Here is a 14,630-nt window from a genome sequence, read left to right as displayed (position 1 = left end):
ATACCACTTCTTCTTTATCCATTCATCTATTGATGGACATCTTGGCTCTTTCCATAGTTTGGCTATTATGGACATTGCTGCTATAAACACTGGGGTGCATGTACCCCTTCGGATCACTACATTTGTATATTTGGGGTAAATACCCAGTAGTGCAATTGCTGGGTTGTAGGGTAGCTCTATTTTCAACTTTTTGAGGAACCTCCATACTGTTGTCCAGAGTGGAAAAGCCATCAGCTTTTATTTACATTAAACCAAGTCTTAATATTGATTTTTAAAGTTTTTAATTAATCCACTAATGTTTTATATAAAAAAAATCACATGGTAATAAATGTAATTTCATGTCCCCTTAAAAAGTGATACTTGTTATATTTTTCACATATTATTGAATTGGCCAGATAGTCTTAAACAACACTGAATAGCTGTAAAAGTCAACATCCTTTCTTGTGTTTCAACATTAGTCATGATGCTGATTTTGTGAGATAAACTTAAAAAATGTACCTCCTTTTTCCTAATTCTTATTTATTTGTAAAACAGGAAATGGGTGTCTAGTTCTATCAAGTTCCTTCTAAATATGCTCAACCTTTTTAAAGGACCAGTTCTTGAATTTTTCGGCTAGTTATTATTTTCTAATTTTTCATCTTTTTTCCATTTTTAAATGTTTGTGTTATTTTATTCTAAATTCTTGAAGTTAAATATTTATGGGTTTTTAAAGAGTATTTAGGGCACCTGGGTGGCTCAATTGGTTAAGTGTCCAACTCTTGATTTCAGCTCAGGTTATGATCTCAGGGTTGTAAGACTGAGCCCTGTGTCAGGCTCCACGGTTGGGTGTGGAGTCTGCTTAAGATTCTCTCTCTCTCTCTCCCTCTCCCCTCTCCCTCTTTGCCCCCCTCCCTCTCTAAAAAAAGAGTATTTAGGGTAATAGATTGGACTGGGTACAGTTTTAGCTACCAAAACGAATTATCACTACCAGCATGTGATCAATAATATCAGGAACAAGTTTTAACCTAATACAAGAGAAAGTGTGTAAAATTTTGGCCCCCTATGTATGGACTTTATACTCTTAGACAAGTGAGTACAGATTATAGCACATGATGTTATCAAAAGTCATCAACATATTATCCAAGGTTAGTTCTTAGTGACCTTTTATAACTGTATATGGTTGCATATTTTTTTATGAAAAAGAAAATACATTAAAAAGTTTGAAATTGCTATGAGCCTGAAAGCTTTTAACAAATAGTTGAATTTATGTGTATGTCAGTTATGAGGAATTTATAAAAGTAATTGATATAATATCAAAAGAGGAATAAAATATGAGATTACAAAATAGAAATGTGTGGAGGTAGGAGTAAGTGCAGAGCTAAGTTCATAATTTTAGATCTATTTCAGGTACACCAAAGCTAAATAAGTAATGTTAATTGTTTGCATTAAGTGAGAAACAATGGTTGACTAGGGTAAAATTTATTATAGGGTTGTAGAATTAATACAACCTAAATTCCTCAACACTTGTACAGTTTTATGGATTTCACAATATGGATATTAGTGAGATAGAATCACTGCATTTGTGAAAATGACTTCTTCATGAAAATTTTTTACATGTAAATCAGATCTATTACAGAGCACCTAACAGAAATGCAAAGATAATTTCTAAATTCAGGAAAGTTGTATAAAATGAAAAATAAAACAAAACAATGTTAAGAGATTTGACATGTTTTACACAAAACATTCAGAAATAATTTTAAATATTTTAAATTTAAAACATGGTTTACCATATGATTGAGTGAAGAGCTTACTTAAAAACACATACACAAAGGATGGAATTTATTGTCAGGATGTTAGATGACATATTCATGCTACTTTCAGAAGCCTAAACCCTATAAATTAAAAAGAAAAACACAGAATCATTTAATTTCAATTTCAAACAACAAGCAATGTCAATTAAACTAAAAATTGACAAGAACTTGCAGTGGTTAGTAGTTTTTATTTCCTTCTTTTTTTGGCATAAGCAATAGAGTATATGCATGAGTAAATATGAGTATCCTACACCTTTAATGTTGAAGTCATATTGTAAATCTCTAACTTCTTATTAGGAGGATACTCTTTTTCTGTTGCCTCTCACTCTTGACAGATCTTGGTCTCAACAATAAATTCATTGGGGAAGTGTCTAATCTTCCAACACTTATCAATGGCACGTTTGTTGAAACCTGTGAAAAAATGCACAAAGAATTGACTTTTTAACTTTTTATGTAAATGAAAACATACCTAGATTTGTTCTCTACTTTCCCCCTGTACTCCACCTGCACTCTCCTTCACTTTCCCAATAACACAGGTTGAAGGAAAGACTATCGCCTACCCAGCAAGAGGTCTCTTCTACGAAGGCGGAAGGACTTGCGATTGTTGCAAAGTTGGTAAATAAAGATGCCAAGGTTACTAACATCACGAATCTCTTCCACAGCAACCAGGTCTTCATGAACAACATAAGTGTGAGGCAAGTATTTGCCACTCTAAAATTTTTTTAAAAAGATTAAAATAAGTTCTTAAAAACACCATTTATATCCTTACCTATAGCAGATAAAGGTTTTTTTTTTTAAATAGACTCTTTTTTTAGAGCAGTTTTAGGTTACAGCATAATTTTATGTCAATAAAATGGAATGTTTTGGCTCAAATCATTATTTTTTTTAAATGAGGAAACAAATGCTTAAATAAAAATTTGACATCCAAAATACATACAGCCAGTTTGCCGAAGAACTCCATTAAATTCTTTGGAGGCAGAACAACAGAGGTATTGAGGGGCATCAGATAGCAGTTCCCCAGCAGCAAGTCCAAGTAAGCAGTCATGCCCTATTGGGGAGGGGGAAAAGTTAACTATGGTGTAAAGAATATCAATTCTACTGATTCTAACTACCATTAAAACAAGCAGCTATATCCTTTTAGTATGTGTTAAGTTATTTTCTTTTTTTTTGCATGTTTTTAAAGATTTTATTTATTTATTTGAGAGAGCGAGAGCATGTACGAGTGGGGGGAGGGGCAGAAGCAGACTTTCTGACTCCCTGATGAGCAGGGAGCCCGGCATGGAGCTCAATCCCAGGACCCTGGGATCATGACCTGAGCCAAAGGCAGATGCCTAACTGACTGAGCCACCCAGGTATCCCTGCATTTTTTTTAAGGTTTGTTTGTTTGTTTATTTATTTATTTTCTTTTTATTATGTTAGTCACCATACAGTACATCATTAGTCTTTGATATAGTGTTCCATGATTCATTATTTGCCTATAACAACCAGTGCTCATTATAACACGTGCCCTCCTTACTACCCATCACTGGGCTACCCCATCCCCCCAACCCCCTCCCCTCTGAAACCCTCAGATTGTTCCCGGAGTCCTTAGTCTCTCATGGTTCATCTCCCCTCTGATTCCCCCTCTTCAGTTTTCCCTTCCTTCCCCTAATGTCATCCGTGCTAGTCCTTATGTTCCACGTTAAGGTATTTTCAATAGCAAAAGTGAAAAAGGCTTTGCTGCAAAAAGATGTACATTTATGAACAGATTTAATACTAATGTACTAAGAAAAAAATCAGGAAAACCTATAAAAATGAGAAACTCACTTTTTCAAAGTCATGAATAATTGCTGCAGGATCACTATCAGAGAAACTGGGGACAGGCACATCAATGATTGCAACATTGTCTTCCTCTCGAATGTCAGCCTCCTCAGTCACAGGCAAGAAGTAGGGCTCTGCTCCTCGAAGGGAATTTGCAGGGTCCTCAGAATCAAAGAAGCACATCTCTCCACGGTAGATGGTACTCTAAAAGACAAAAAGGGAGAATTAAAACCTTTTAATACTTACTACGGTGACATTTGAATCATTTCTCACACTCACACTCACATCAATTCATTGTACTGTTTGTCAAGCTTAGGATTTCTGATTACAGTTATCACCACGAAGACAAGTCAATTTTATAAACTGAATGGTAATTTGAAAACTTGTCCTAAATCTTCATTTCTCTGGTGACCACCACAGATTTCCTTAAGTTACTACTAAGTATATAGCAATTAGTAATCCAAATTACAAGAATTGTAATTATTATTACCTTGGGCATGAAGTACTTGTAAATGCAGGCTCCACCAACAATAAGTCCTGCCAAGATGAATGAAAGGCCTAAGAGAGTAAGCATGCATCTCCCAGAGGAGCCCTCTTTTTCCTGGGTGGCAACTTGTAGCTCCTGTTTATTAAAAAGCAAAACCAAAGACAAAAACCAGATTGCACTTTTAGACACATAGCTGCTTTGTGTACAATTTACTTTCTTGAAACATAAGACATTTTTAAAAGATGTTATTAAGTCATCCTAGCTTAAAACCATTTCAAGACAATTTCTGATATTTAATAGATGCTAAAATCTCCAATTATATTAACTTTCCTTCTGGTATTTACAAACCCAGTTGCAGTGTGAAGTTTTTTCAAAATACACATTTCTAGAATCAGCTGAAAATCACTGTTCACTTATGCAATAAATTATACTCTTTAAATAAATGTAAGTTGTTGATTTTTGGACTTGTACAGTGATATAATCACTAACTTTCTAGACTATAATTATGTTGCTTTACTATTTTTTGTAAATCAATTTTTTTGCCAACTTAAAGGTGAATTAGTGTCCTTTGACTTATTAAATGATTTTCAAAAGCTGGTTTTTATTGTTTTATTTTTAAAAATTCTGTAAGGCAGGTATATGTCATTTCCCCCTATTTTAGAAATTAAAATATTGAAGGTGAGATATATTTCATAATGTTCCTAATTTTAGTGAGAATTTAGCTTTTCTAATATCACCCACTGTTCTGTAGTAGTGTGCTGCATGAATGAAATAATGTTTTCCAAGTTCTGGTAAAACACTAGACTATAGTACAGCCTTTGTGATAGCTGGGCACAAAAGCTGTGTGTGTAACAGTTACTGTAAAAATTCTGTTAAATGCATAATTTGTTCAGGAATTGGAACAAGAAAGATCCAAAGCAAACGAGTGATTAACTCTGTATTCTTCCCAAGGCAATGGTCCAAGGGACCCTCCAATCCCATTCTTGTATGTCACGATATGTTTTAAGTAGTATTATTACTCAAGGGTAGAACAAACAAAGTCAACAAATGTAGTTTCTTGTAATCAGTGGGTAAATCATTCAGACTAGTATGAAAATAGAATTGTTTTAGTATTTAAGGCCATTAGCTCTTTTCCATGACAACTGCTTTAATGCTTATGGCACCTAATTAAACTTCAATTAATTTGGTGAAAACAAATGCATGGATTCTAAGGAGAGACGATTATTTCACAAATGGTTTTTCAAAACAAAATCTTAATTAAAATTCAAAGAAATTTGGTATGCACATTTTCTTAGCTAAATGTATTTAAATTCAAACCCTCCATTAATACTGTATAAACCTGGAAGGCTTTTCCTTGTCCCAATAGTTTTAAGAAATTATAAATTATTTTTATAAAAAAACTAACATAAAATTAACATTACAAAGACAGAACTATAAATCATGATTGTGAATCACTGTAATCCAGAGCTAGAGGCTTTGAAATTATATTTTAGATGATTAAACGGAGGTCCATAGAGATGATGTTAATTGCCTGTAAGTCACACAATGACTTAATTTTAAATACTCAAAACGATGGATTTCTTTTTTTCTTGTCACTGAGATATGAGAAGAGCAATTTACACTGCAATTTCATTTATTGTTAGGCAAAGTCTAAGTATTAGAGTTTCAATTTAATAAAATTCCCCACCATATTAGGAATAAGGATTTTTTTTTATCTACATTTGCTAGAATTCAGAGTGGTATGGACTTTCACTTACCATAGATAGTTTCTCTCTAAACTGTACTTTAAAGTCATTGTACACAACCTCTGACATACTATTCTGTTGTGCTAGGCTTCTGATGAGCAGATTAATACATCACAGTATACTGTGTCAAGTATTATTAAATCATTGCCTTGTAGTGGCCAGATCAGGATACTGTGGAAGTTTCTCCAACATCTAACAAAGAAATATAATCGTGGTGCAAATGCTCATTTTTATTTATTCTTCATCACACCACAGGCCTGGCAGAAGTACTGCTTACATATTAACTGTATCCAACTACAAGTCATGAAGTTTTTGGTGGTGAGAGAAAAATAAAGGGATTACTGTGTGGCTATATTTAACTACTGGCATCTAATTAGACCTCCCAAAAAATCTGGCCGTGTTTCACTTACAAAGTGAGTAGGACAGTTACATATTTGATCTTCTGTCATTTAATAAAAACCTCAACAATGCAAGGGGGTGTGACTTTTGGCTTCTGAAATGTATAATACCCAAAAGCTAGTTTTTTTGCTGGGTTAACTATTAAAAATTTCTGTGACAAAAACTCTGTATAAGCATATAAGCATTTCAAATTGGTGCATAATAAGTTTTACTACATGGGTTCTCATTTCACTCAAAGTACTTTTCAAATCTCCAGCCTGAACACAAAAGTTAAAAACTTTAAAGACAGAACAAGACAAGACAGATCTGGAAACTCTGACACTGTACAGATTTTGTAGAAGAAAATACAATTGTCCCTTTTAACATTGACATTTTACTGAGGAAAATGAGTAGTTTACAAACACTGAAAACATGTTAGTTGTTTAAAAGAAAACGGACTAAATAAACAATGGCTAACATTTTGGGGGGCAGGGAACTACCTCAGTTTCTGGCAATGCTAGAAGTTTAAATTACAAGGTCAGACCTGCTTCAGATCTCTCCATGGGGGAGGCAGGTAGAAGGATATCACAAAAAGGAAGTACTAAAAGAAGAAGAAAATAAACTTCAACATTTCTTTTTACAGATGAAGAATGTTGTCTTTAGGAAATGCCGCTGTGAAAACACGCAAGGATCTTGCAGTAAGAGGGCAACAGTTACCATCCCAAATTCTAATTAAGACCAACCTCAATTTTGACAGCTCCTTTACTGACTGCTTAAAACCGCCTATAACTGGAGAGAAATGGAAAATATACACGGGCGAACACAGACACATACTAACACCAACCCATACCGATTTGAGTCAAAGCTGTCCTTGGCCCCCTACCCCACCCCCACAAACATTCAGTGCTCCTAGAAAGAATTAGATTCATAGAACTTTATCCACATCAAAAGGAAAGAAAGAAGAGTTAAATCTCTTGCCCCGGTTCTCCTTGAGTGTCTGCTCCTTCCCTGTGTATGCTATGTGCACCCCTGGAGCTGGAGACTGAACAACGTGCCTCTCATTGAACCCAGCCCCTCACATGTTCCCCAGGAGAAGGTGACATCGGGTCCCAAGGGTTCTCCTCGAACTCCCTCTAACATCCCTTGGAAATGTACCACAAGAGCTGGAACCCCACGGAAAGCAGTGCAACTCACTGGGAGTGTGAGGCACTGCAAGCAGGAGGTGGCGCTACTAAATGCAACTGGGGCGACCGGTAAACCAGTTCAATAGCGCAGAAGGGGCAGCTTTCATTTTCCCCTCTGTCACTTGCCCCTTCTTTTCCCCCAAACTTCCCCCCCCCCCCCCGCCCACCTTACCGACCCTAGCAGGCAGTCTGGGGTGGAATGAGTACTGCTACCTTGCCGGTCAAGATTTGAGCTCGGACCGTGCGGTTTACAAGGGCCTCCACGTCTTGCCGCGCCTCCTCTTTTTGCACCGCCGTAGGTGTATTGAAGGCAATTTTCACCATAGTGAATCTTTGGGCTTGGTGGTAAGGCGTGGCTCAAATCAGCGTCCCGGGCTACAGGTTGTAAAGAGATCGCGCTAACCCTAGCAGGACCTACTTTCTCCCTCGTCTGTCTTAGGCAGCTGCAAGCCCAGGTCTGGGGATACTTATGACGCAGTCCCATGCCGGGTGGGAGACCGTGGGAGGGCTCAGGGAGGGGCCAAGGGAGGAGCGGGAGGGGGTCCAAATGCTGGGATGGGGGTGGGGGTTGTCAGTGAGGAAAGAGAAGGGGAGGTGGAGCCCTGGGGCAGCGGGGGCTTGAAGTGCCTCACCTGCACTCCAGGCGTGCTCCCACCCACCCTCTGCACCGTCAGATAAGAACAGGACAGGAAGGAAGTCTGCTGTATTGTATCTTTCTGCCTCCGTCTAGGCCACAATAGCCCCTGACCCTGATTCTGTTTTCCCAAACCTGGGCCTGCCCCCCGCCCCCCACCAGGGGCCAGGAACTGTAACTTGGCACCGACTCAAGCTTCCTCAGCTCTGCACTCACCCAGGTCCCAAAAGCACAGTTCATGACTGTTCTGTACCTTTATAATAATACCTTCCCTTTAAAGAACACTCAGAATTCTGTTTATAGTTACTTGGTTCATTCTCTCAACATCTTGTTTTCTTTCTTGGCGTTTGTTTTGTAATTTCAATTTCCCAACCTAGAGCAATACTAAATCAGAAATATAGCACTCCTGTCTCTTCAACTCCGCACTTTGCAGGTAGGACAGGATGAGACACAGAGGAAGGTAGAAAGCTCATAGTGAATTTCTGAAATAATCCAGATCCTTTCACTCTCTCAGGTCAGGGAAACAAGAATAAGGTCTCAGTCCAGACCTTGTTTCTCTTCAACCACCAATTCTGAAATCTGCAGGGAGAAAAACAAGGGTGTGTGTATACCTATGCATTTAAGAAGGTGAAAGTGTGAGTGAAGAATACAAAGTTTAACCATATGCTAACCCAGCTCTAATGGGGATAAAAACCAATAATACCAAAGAGGGTTGAGTTAGATATCATTATTGAAACATTTATATGTGCAGCTAGTGTAATCATGCTATTCTTTCACAATCAGTTCTGCCTGATTGGTGACACTGATAGACAACTTCACTGTGTGAAATTCATGCTGTGGAGGTTGCTGACTACAGGTGGTAGTGGTAAAGAGTTTATAATTAGTCCCGCTGCCAAAGAGAGTAAAGGGGTCTGTTGTGTAAAGGCAATAACACCAAAACAAAAAACAAACAAACAAACAAAAAAAACCCCACAAAACAAAAGAATCAGGCTTGTACTAGAGAATCCCCCATTTACTCATACTTATTAAATGAAAGAGACTTGGATATGTCATCATCCCTCGGTCTAAGAAATTTCAGGTTGGAGTTTTCCCCACTGAGGTTTCCCTGACTCTGAAGCCTGTTGCCTGTCTCTATTATGGGAGCTCTGTGAAGACACCCTTAATTTTCTCTGATAGGCCGCAGATGAGAAGGTAGATGGAGAATAGTGGGGATCCTTGCCTTACACAGGGCCAGATGTTCACGTTTACTTAGAAATATTGGTACCTTATGCATTTTTTGTTTTTATTTTTGTTTTGTTGCTGTTATTTTTTAATTCTTTTTTCAGGTCTGGCCATTATAATTTAACATTTATCAGGCAACCTTTAGTGTAGGCTGAGGAAATCTCAACTTCCCAGGATGTTTCTTTTTACAGTTACCTTCTGTTTGCTATCACCTTTATGACAATTCAACCTAAGTTCTGTGCTAGTCTGTCCCCGTCACATAGGTGGCTGAACAAATGGTTGCTCCTACACATTTACCTATCAAGTGTAAGGTGCTGGATAAGGTAGTAATGTATTATATTATCTTAGTGCATCTTCCCTGAAATATAATCAGGCAGAAGGGACAGGGATTATTTCTATTTTTCAGATGATTAGACCCAAACTTTGGTAACAACCAAGGGATATGTGATTGATTATTGGTTATGTCACATTGAGCAAGCTTCCTCATCTCCTTGTGCCTCATTTTCCTCCTCAGCAGAATGGTGCGATATTTCCATCCTGTTGCTGTGAGGATCATTTAGGATAATACAGGAGGAAACATCTTTTAAATTATGAAAAGGATAGGAGAGTAAAATGGTTGGTTACACTAGGATTCTTATTTTAGTCTGTAACATACCTGTGTTTCAAGGTTATAGGATGATTTATATATATTTATATAAATATATTTATATATATATTATATTTCAGCTATTGCTTAGCCTTTAGAGCTGCTTAAGACCGCACTGTATCTTAATATAAGTCATTTTGGAAAAGGTTAAACTTCAGAAAATAGTCACATAAATTGCCATCTAAGTTTTCTGTTGGATTTTGAAAATTTTGGCTATCTTCTGTTTGTTAATGCCATGCTCTCTTTTAGAGATATCCCTCATACCTCTCTAAGGGCCTTTGCTGCTGCTGAACATATATGGTGCAGGCATGGACTCACATTAGCAGATACTTACTGCTACCCTTTAATATAAATAATACTTGTGTTAGAATCGAATAACAACAACACCCATTGTTAGTGTCTATTTCAGGAAGGGTGCTCAGTGGGGAGTCTCTCTCTCTCTCTGCCCCTACCCTGCTTGTGTTCTCTCTCTCTCAAATAAATAAATAAATAAAATCTTAAAAAAAATAGTTCTTATTGGTTAAGCTCTTTGTTGTACTCTCTGCTTCCCAGCAACAACTTCTTGTTTCTTAGAATCAATTTCTTTCACTTTCTTATCTTGGAAAACTGGGGATCTGGCTGCCATGCCAGTTCCAGCTCCTATTGTTAATCATGCCTGAATGCACACCATTCAAGTTTATAAATGACTTCCCTGTTCTCAGATGATGCCAGATGATGACTAAATTATCACAATTTGAGCTGAATGGAAGACGATGTACAATTGGATGCCAACTCTCTTTGAATGGTCTGAAATTACCAAAAACTTGATCGCATGAAAATAAGACTACTAGTGGCTTCTGTAGTACAATTTCATTCATTAATTCATTTATTTGTTCACCAAATATTTACTGAGGGTTTACCGCCTTGTTCTGTGATTGGCCATGGGAATGGTGGTGAGTACAACAGACACAACTTTGTCCTTATAAAATATACCACACTGAAACCACAGCAATGACATATTTGTCTTAAGTTCTATAGTTTTTATAGTGGGGACACTGGTTCTGTGCTGTGGAGTATAATATAGCAATTCTACAAACCAGCAGAGTAGTTCTACCCACAGCCAGTGCTACTAGGAATGTTTAAATTCCTATCTCACCTGCAATGGCTTCACACCCAGCATTCTATTTAGGAAGATTAATCTGACAGCAAGTTGTATTGGGAAACCAGTTAGGAAGCACTTCTATATTCCAGGTGAGAGATGGTGGAATACATTATGATTGCAACATTAAAAATAAAGGGATTACTTCCAAAGATGTTTAGAAACCATAATTTACAAGAGTCCAGTGCAGGATTAAATCATAAGAGATAAATTAGAAAAACTAATTCTATTTTAAATGACTGGGAATCCAGGATTGGGAAAATGGTGGCACCCTTGATAGCAATACTAACATTTGTTGAACACATCAGATACTGGATTTCTATGCTAAGCCCATTAAATTCATTGTCATGTAATCTTTACCACAACCCTGTGAAGTATTATTCTATTCCTCATTTTATTGATGAAGACACCGAATTTCCAAGAGGTTAAGTGACTTGCCCAAGGTCAAATGCTAACTCAAGTGGTCTGATTCCAGTGTTTATACTATTTTTTTATTTTAAGATTTTATTTATTTGACAGAGAGAGACACAGTGAGAGAGGGAACACAAGCAGGAGGAGTGGAAGAGGGAGAAACAGGCTTCCCGCTGAGCAGGAAGCCCCCCAGGACCCTGGGAACATGACCTGAGCCGAAGGCAGATGCTTAACTACTGAGCCACCAGGCGCCCCCCAGTGTTTATACTCTTAATCACTATGGTGTCTCACTGTTACTAAAATAAATCAGAAAATCAAGAAGGAGCTGGCTTGAAAGCAGGGAGAATAACCAGCATATTCTCTAGGGAAATGAAGAATGAATCCTCTGCCCATATTGCAAACAGAGATTCCTGCCTAGGATTTTGTTCAGGACTAAAAGCACTTGAAATCCTTTTAAAATTTTGCTGGTCATATGCGAATACATGGCTATAGGCTACACATCCTGAAGCATATTTCTCTTGAGTTGCACAGTTGCTTTTGTCTACAGAGAAGTGGTACTAGGAGAGCTGGCCAGCCATCTGCTTTTGGGTATAATTCTAGGAATTTGGCTTAATTCTTTAAAGAGCAGGCCATTTTATAGGTCCATGACTTCTCTACATACATGGCTAAGTCCTGGGAGCATAGCTAGGGCTTCTCACACAAAGTAATAGAAAACACTCGCTTTCTGATTCTTGAAAGTGATAGATTCTCATTTCTCAACACTATTTAAGGTTTCCTTTGTAGGCTAGTAAGCTATGACAATAGGAGGATGCAAGATTCTTTCTTAAATATAAGAGTAGTTTTCATCATCTCTTCACAACAATGTGGTCATATCTTCAAGTTTAAGATTAAGTTGTGCCTCACTCTAATTTATAAAAAAATCACTTTTTTTTTTTGTCATTTGGCACAACTGAAAAATCTGTGAAAATATTCACACTTTTATTGCATCTTCTCTAAATTGTGTAAAGATCCTTATCTTGTTGCAGACTCTTTGGGCAATTTTAAAAATAGAGTCATGAATCAATATCTGATCATCTTATCTGATCAAACTTCACTGGAAGTTTCAATCTTGAGTAATACAAGAAAGAAACTCACAAATCTTTCCCTAGGAATGCTTTGAGAACATCTAGTTGGTTCAATTGCTCTATAATATATTACTGAGTGATACTAAGATGACTTTGTGACTTTAAAGTTATGTTCTTATTCAATGAAAGCATAAGCATTTGTGTTCTCATTAATGAGTGCTAACCAAATATTCTTTTTACCTTCATGTTTATTTTGTTGGTGTCTCAACATATTCTGTTCCTAGTTTGATCTTAAAGAAAACAAAATCCCAAGTTGTTTTACCACACATGATTCACCTTGGCTGTTTCTGAAATGCAATTTTGTTTTTTATTTTCTTATTTATTTATTTATTTATTTATATTCAATTAGCCAAGGTATAGTACATCACTGGTTTTTGATATAATGTTCAGTGATTAATCAGTTCAGTATAACACCCAGTGCTCATCACAACACGTGCCCTCCTTAATGCCCATCACCCAGTTACCCCATTCCCCCACCCCCTCCCTTTCTGCAACCTTCAAAACTACAATGAGCTATCACCTTACACCAGTCAGAATGGCTAAAATGAACAAGACAGGGAACAACAAATGTTGGCGAGGAGGTAGAGAAAGGGGAACCCTCCTACACTGCTGGTGGGAATGCAAGCAGGTACAGTCACTCTGGAAAACAGTGTGGAAGTTCCTCAGGACATTTAAAATAGAGCTACCCTACGACCCAGCAATTGCACTACTATGTATTTACCCCAAAGATACAGATGTAGTGAAAAGAAGGAGCACATGCACCCCAATGTTCATAGCAGCAATGTCCACAATAGCCAAACTGTGGAGGGAGCCAAGATGCCCTTCAACAGATGAATAGATAAAGATGTGGTTCATATATACAATGGAATATTACTCAGCCATCAGAAAGAATGAATATCTACCATTTACGTAGACATGGATGGAACTGGAGGATATATGCTAAGTGAAATAAGTCAATCAGAGAAACACAATTATCATATGGTTTCACTCATATGTGGAACATAAGGAATAATGCAGAGGGCAATAGAGGCGGTGGGGGGAAACTGAATGGGAAAAATCAGAGAGGGAGACAAAACATATGAGACCCTTGACTCCCGGAAACAAACTGAGTATTTCTTGAGGACTCCCTGTTTGCAGGTAAATGAGAAAGGTATGAGAAAATACAAATCACAGGTCTTATAGTCAAGGACTATAAATTTAATGGAGACAGTGGATGTGTTCAAAATTAGCTAGAACAACAAAGGGTAGTGATAAAGAACTATCTGGGGGCTACATCGGATTCATATGATATCTAAGTTCCTTTATAACTCTAAAGTTCTGGCTTTATGATTTTAAATATTAAAAGAGGAGAACAGCATGTTATGAAGGCAGAGGGCAATATTAATCATGATAAGAAAGATTTGGTGATCTCATAGCAAGGTGCCATTTGATCTAGACTTTCAGAAATAAGTATTTGCTATGGAGAGAATCTAGAAGAGGGCCTTTCCTGGGTAAAAAACAGTACAAGCAAACGCTTTGAGGCAGGAAAGTATTTCACTTTCTTTGGGAAAAAACAAAACAAAACAAAATCATTAGTCACAAATTAATAATAAAATCTGAGGTTTAAGATGCATTTTACTTTGGTTTAACAGACAGTACTCTTTAGATGTACTGAAATGAATTTCCATCTTCTCAATTCTGCTGTTTTTATTTTATTTTTAATATTCTCATTCTGTTTATTTTTTCCACAACACTGTTTCGCACTTGGTATATTAACATATTTTACTCTATTTGCATTCCATGTTACCCACATAATCTTAAGTCCAAATGTTGAATTAAAAATGTATTATTTAAATGACTCTGCCAATTGAACAAAGAATATGAAAATTCTAAAGCATGTAAAAAAATACATCTTGGAGATGTAGAGGCACTAAAAGAGTATTTTAGTATTTGAAAAACATTGAGAATTCAATCTGATTGATAGCCTTATATCCTGTAACTCTGAGTGACTATTCTACATGTACACGTTCTTGTACTAGGGCCCTGAAAAGGAGGACTCTGGTTTTAGAGTCCAGTAAAGGAGCTAAGATCCA

The 14,630-nt window shown here is 37.1% G+C and overlaps 1 protein-coding gene across 2 annotated transcripts; it reads right to left on the bottom strand.

Annotated features, from left to right (window-relative positions):
• Nucleotides 1–1,442: 1,442 nt before the first annotated feature.
• Nucleotides 1,443–7,859, bottom strand: ITM2A (integral membrane protein 2A). 2 transcript variants are annotated; one of them, XM_081808593.1, is made up of 6 exons: nt 7,592–7,859; nt 4,081–4,209; nt 3,597–3,794; nt 2,728–2,838; nt 2,351–2,501; nt 1,443–2,201 (listed from the first exon to the last, which is right to left on the bottom strand). In XM_081808593.1, exons 1-6 carry the CDS (start codon nt 7,706–7,708, stop codon nt 2,113–2,115), a joined length of 795 nt encoding a protein of 264 aa, XP_081664719.1. In that variant the 5' UTR covers nt 7,709–7,859; the 3' UTR covers nt 1,443–2,112. The 2 variants fall into 2 exon arrangements, with proteins under 2 accessions (XP_081664719.1, XP_006726972.1); XM_006726909.3 differs by having other exon boundaries at nt 4,081–4,212; nt 7,598–7,858.
• Nucleotides 7,860–14,630: the final 6,771 nt, after the last annotated feature.

The sequence above is a fragment of the Leptonychotes weddellii genome, chromosome X (assembly GCF_054177405.1).
Source record: "Leptonychotes weddellii isolate Sample4059 chromosome X, ASM5417740v2, whole genome shotgun sequence".
Taxonomy (NCBI): domain Eukaryota; kingdom Metazoa; phylum Chordata; class Mammalia; order Carnivora; family Phocidae; genus Leptonychotes; species Leptonychotes weddellii.
Note: the sequence above shows the minus strand (reverse complement) of the source record. Positions and strands in the feature narration are given on the sequence as shown.

Coding starts and splice junctions, on each gene's coding strand:
- ITM2A (XM_081808593.1), bottom strand. CDS start 7,708: ATGGTGAAAATTGCCTTCAATACACCTACGGCGGTGCAAAAAGAGGAG. Junction 3,795..4,080: donor ACAAGTACTTCATGCCCAAG/GTAATAATAATT, acceptor TTTGTCTTTTAG/AGTACCATCTACCGTGGAGA. Junction 2,202..2,350: donor TAGAAGAGACCTCTTGCTGG/GTAGGCGATAGT, acceptor ATTTTTTCACAG/GTTTCAACAAACGTGCCATT.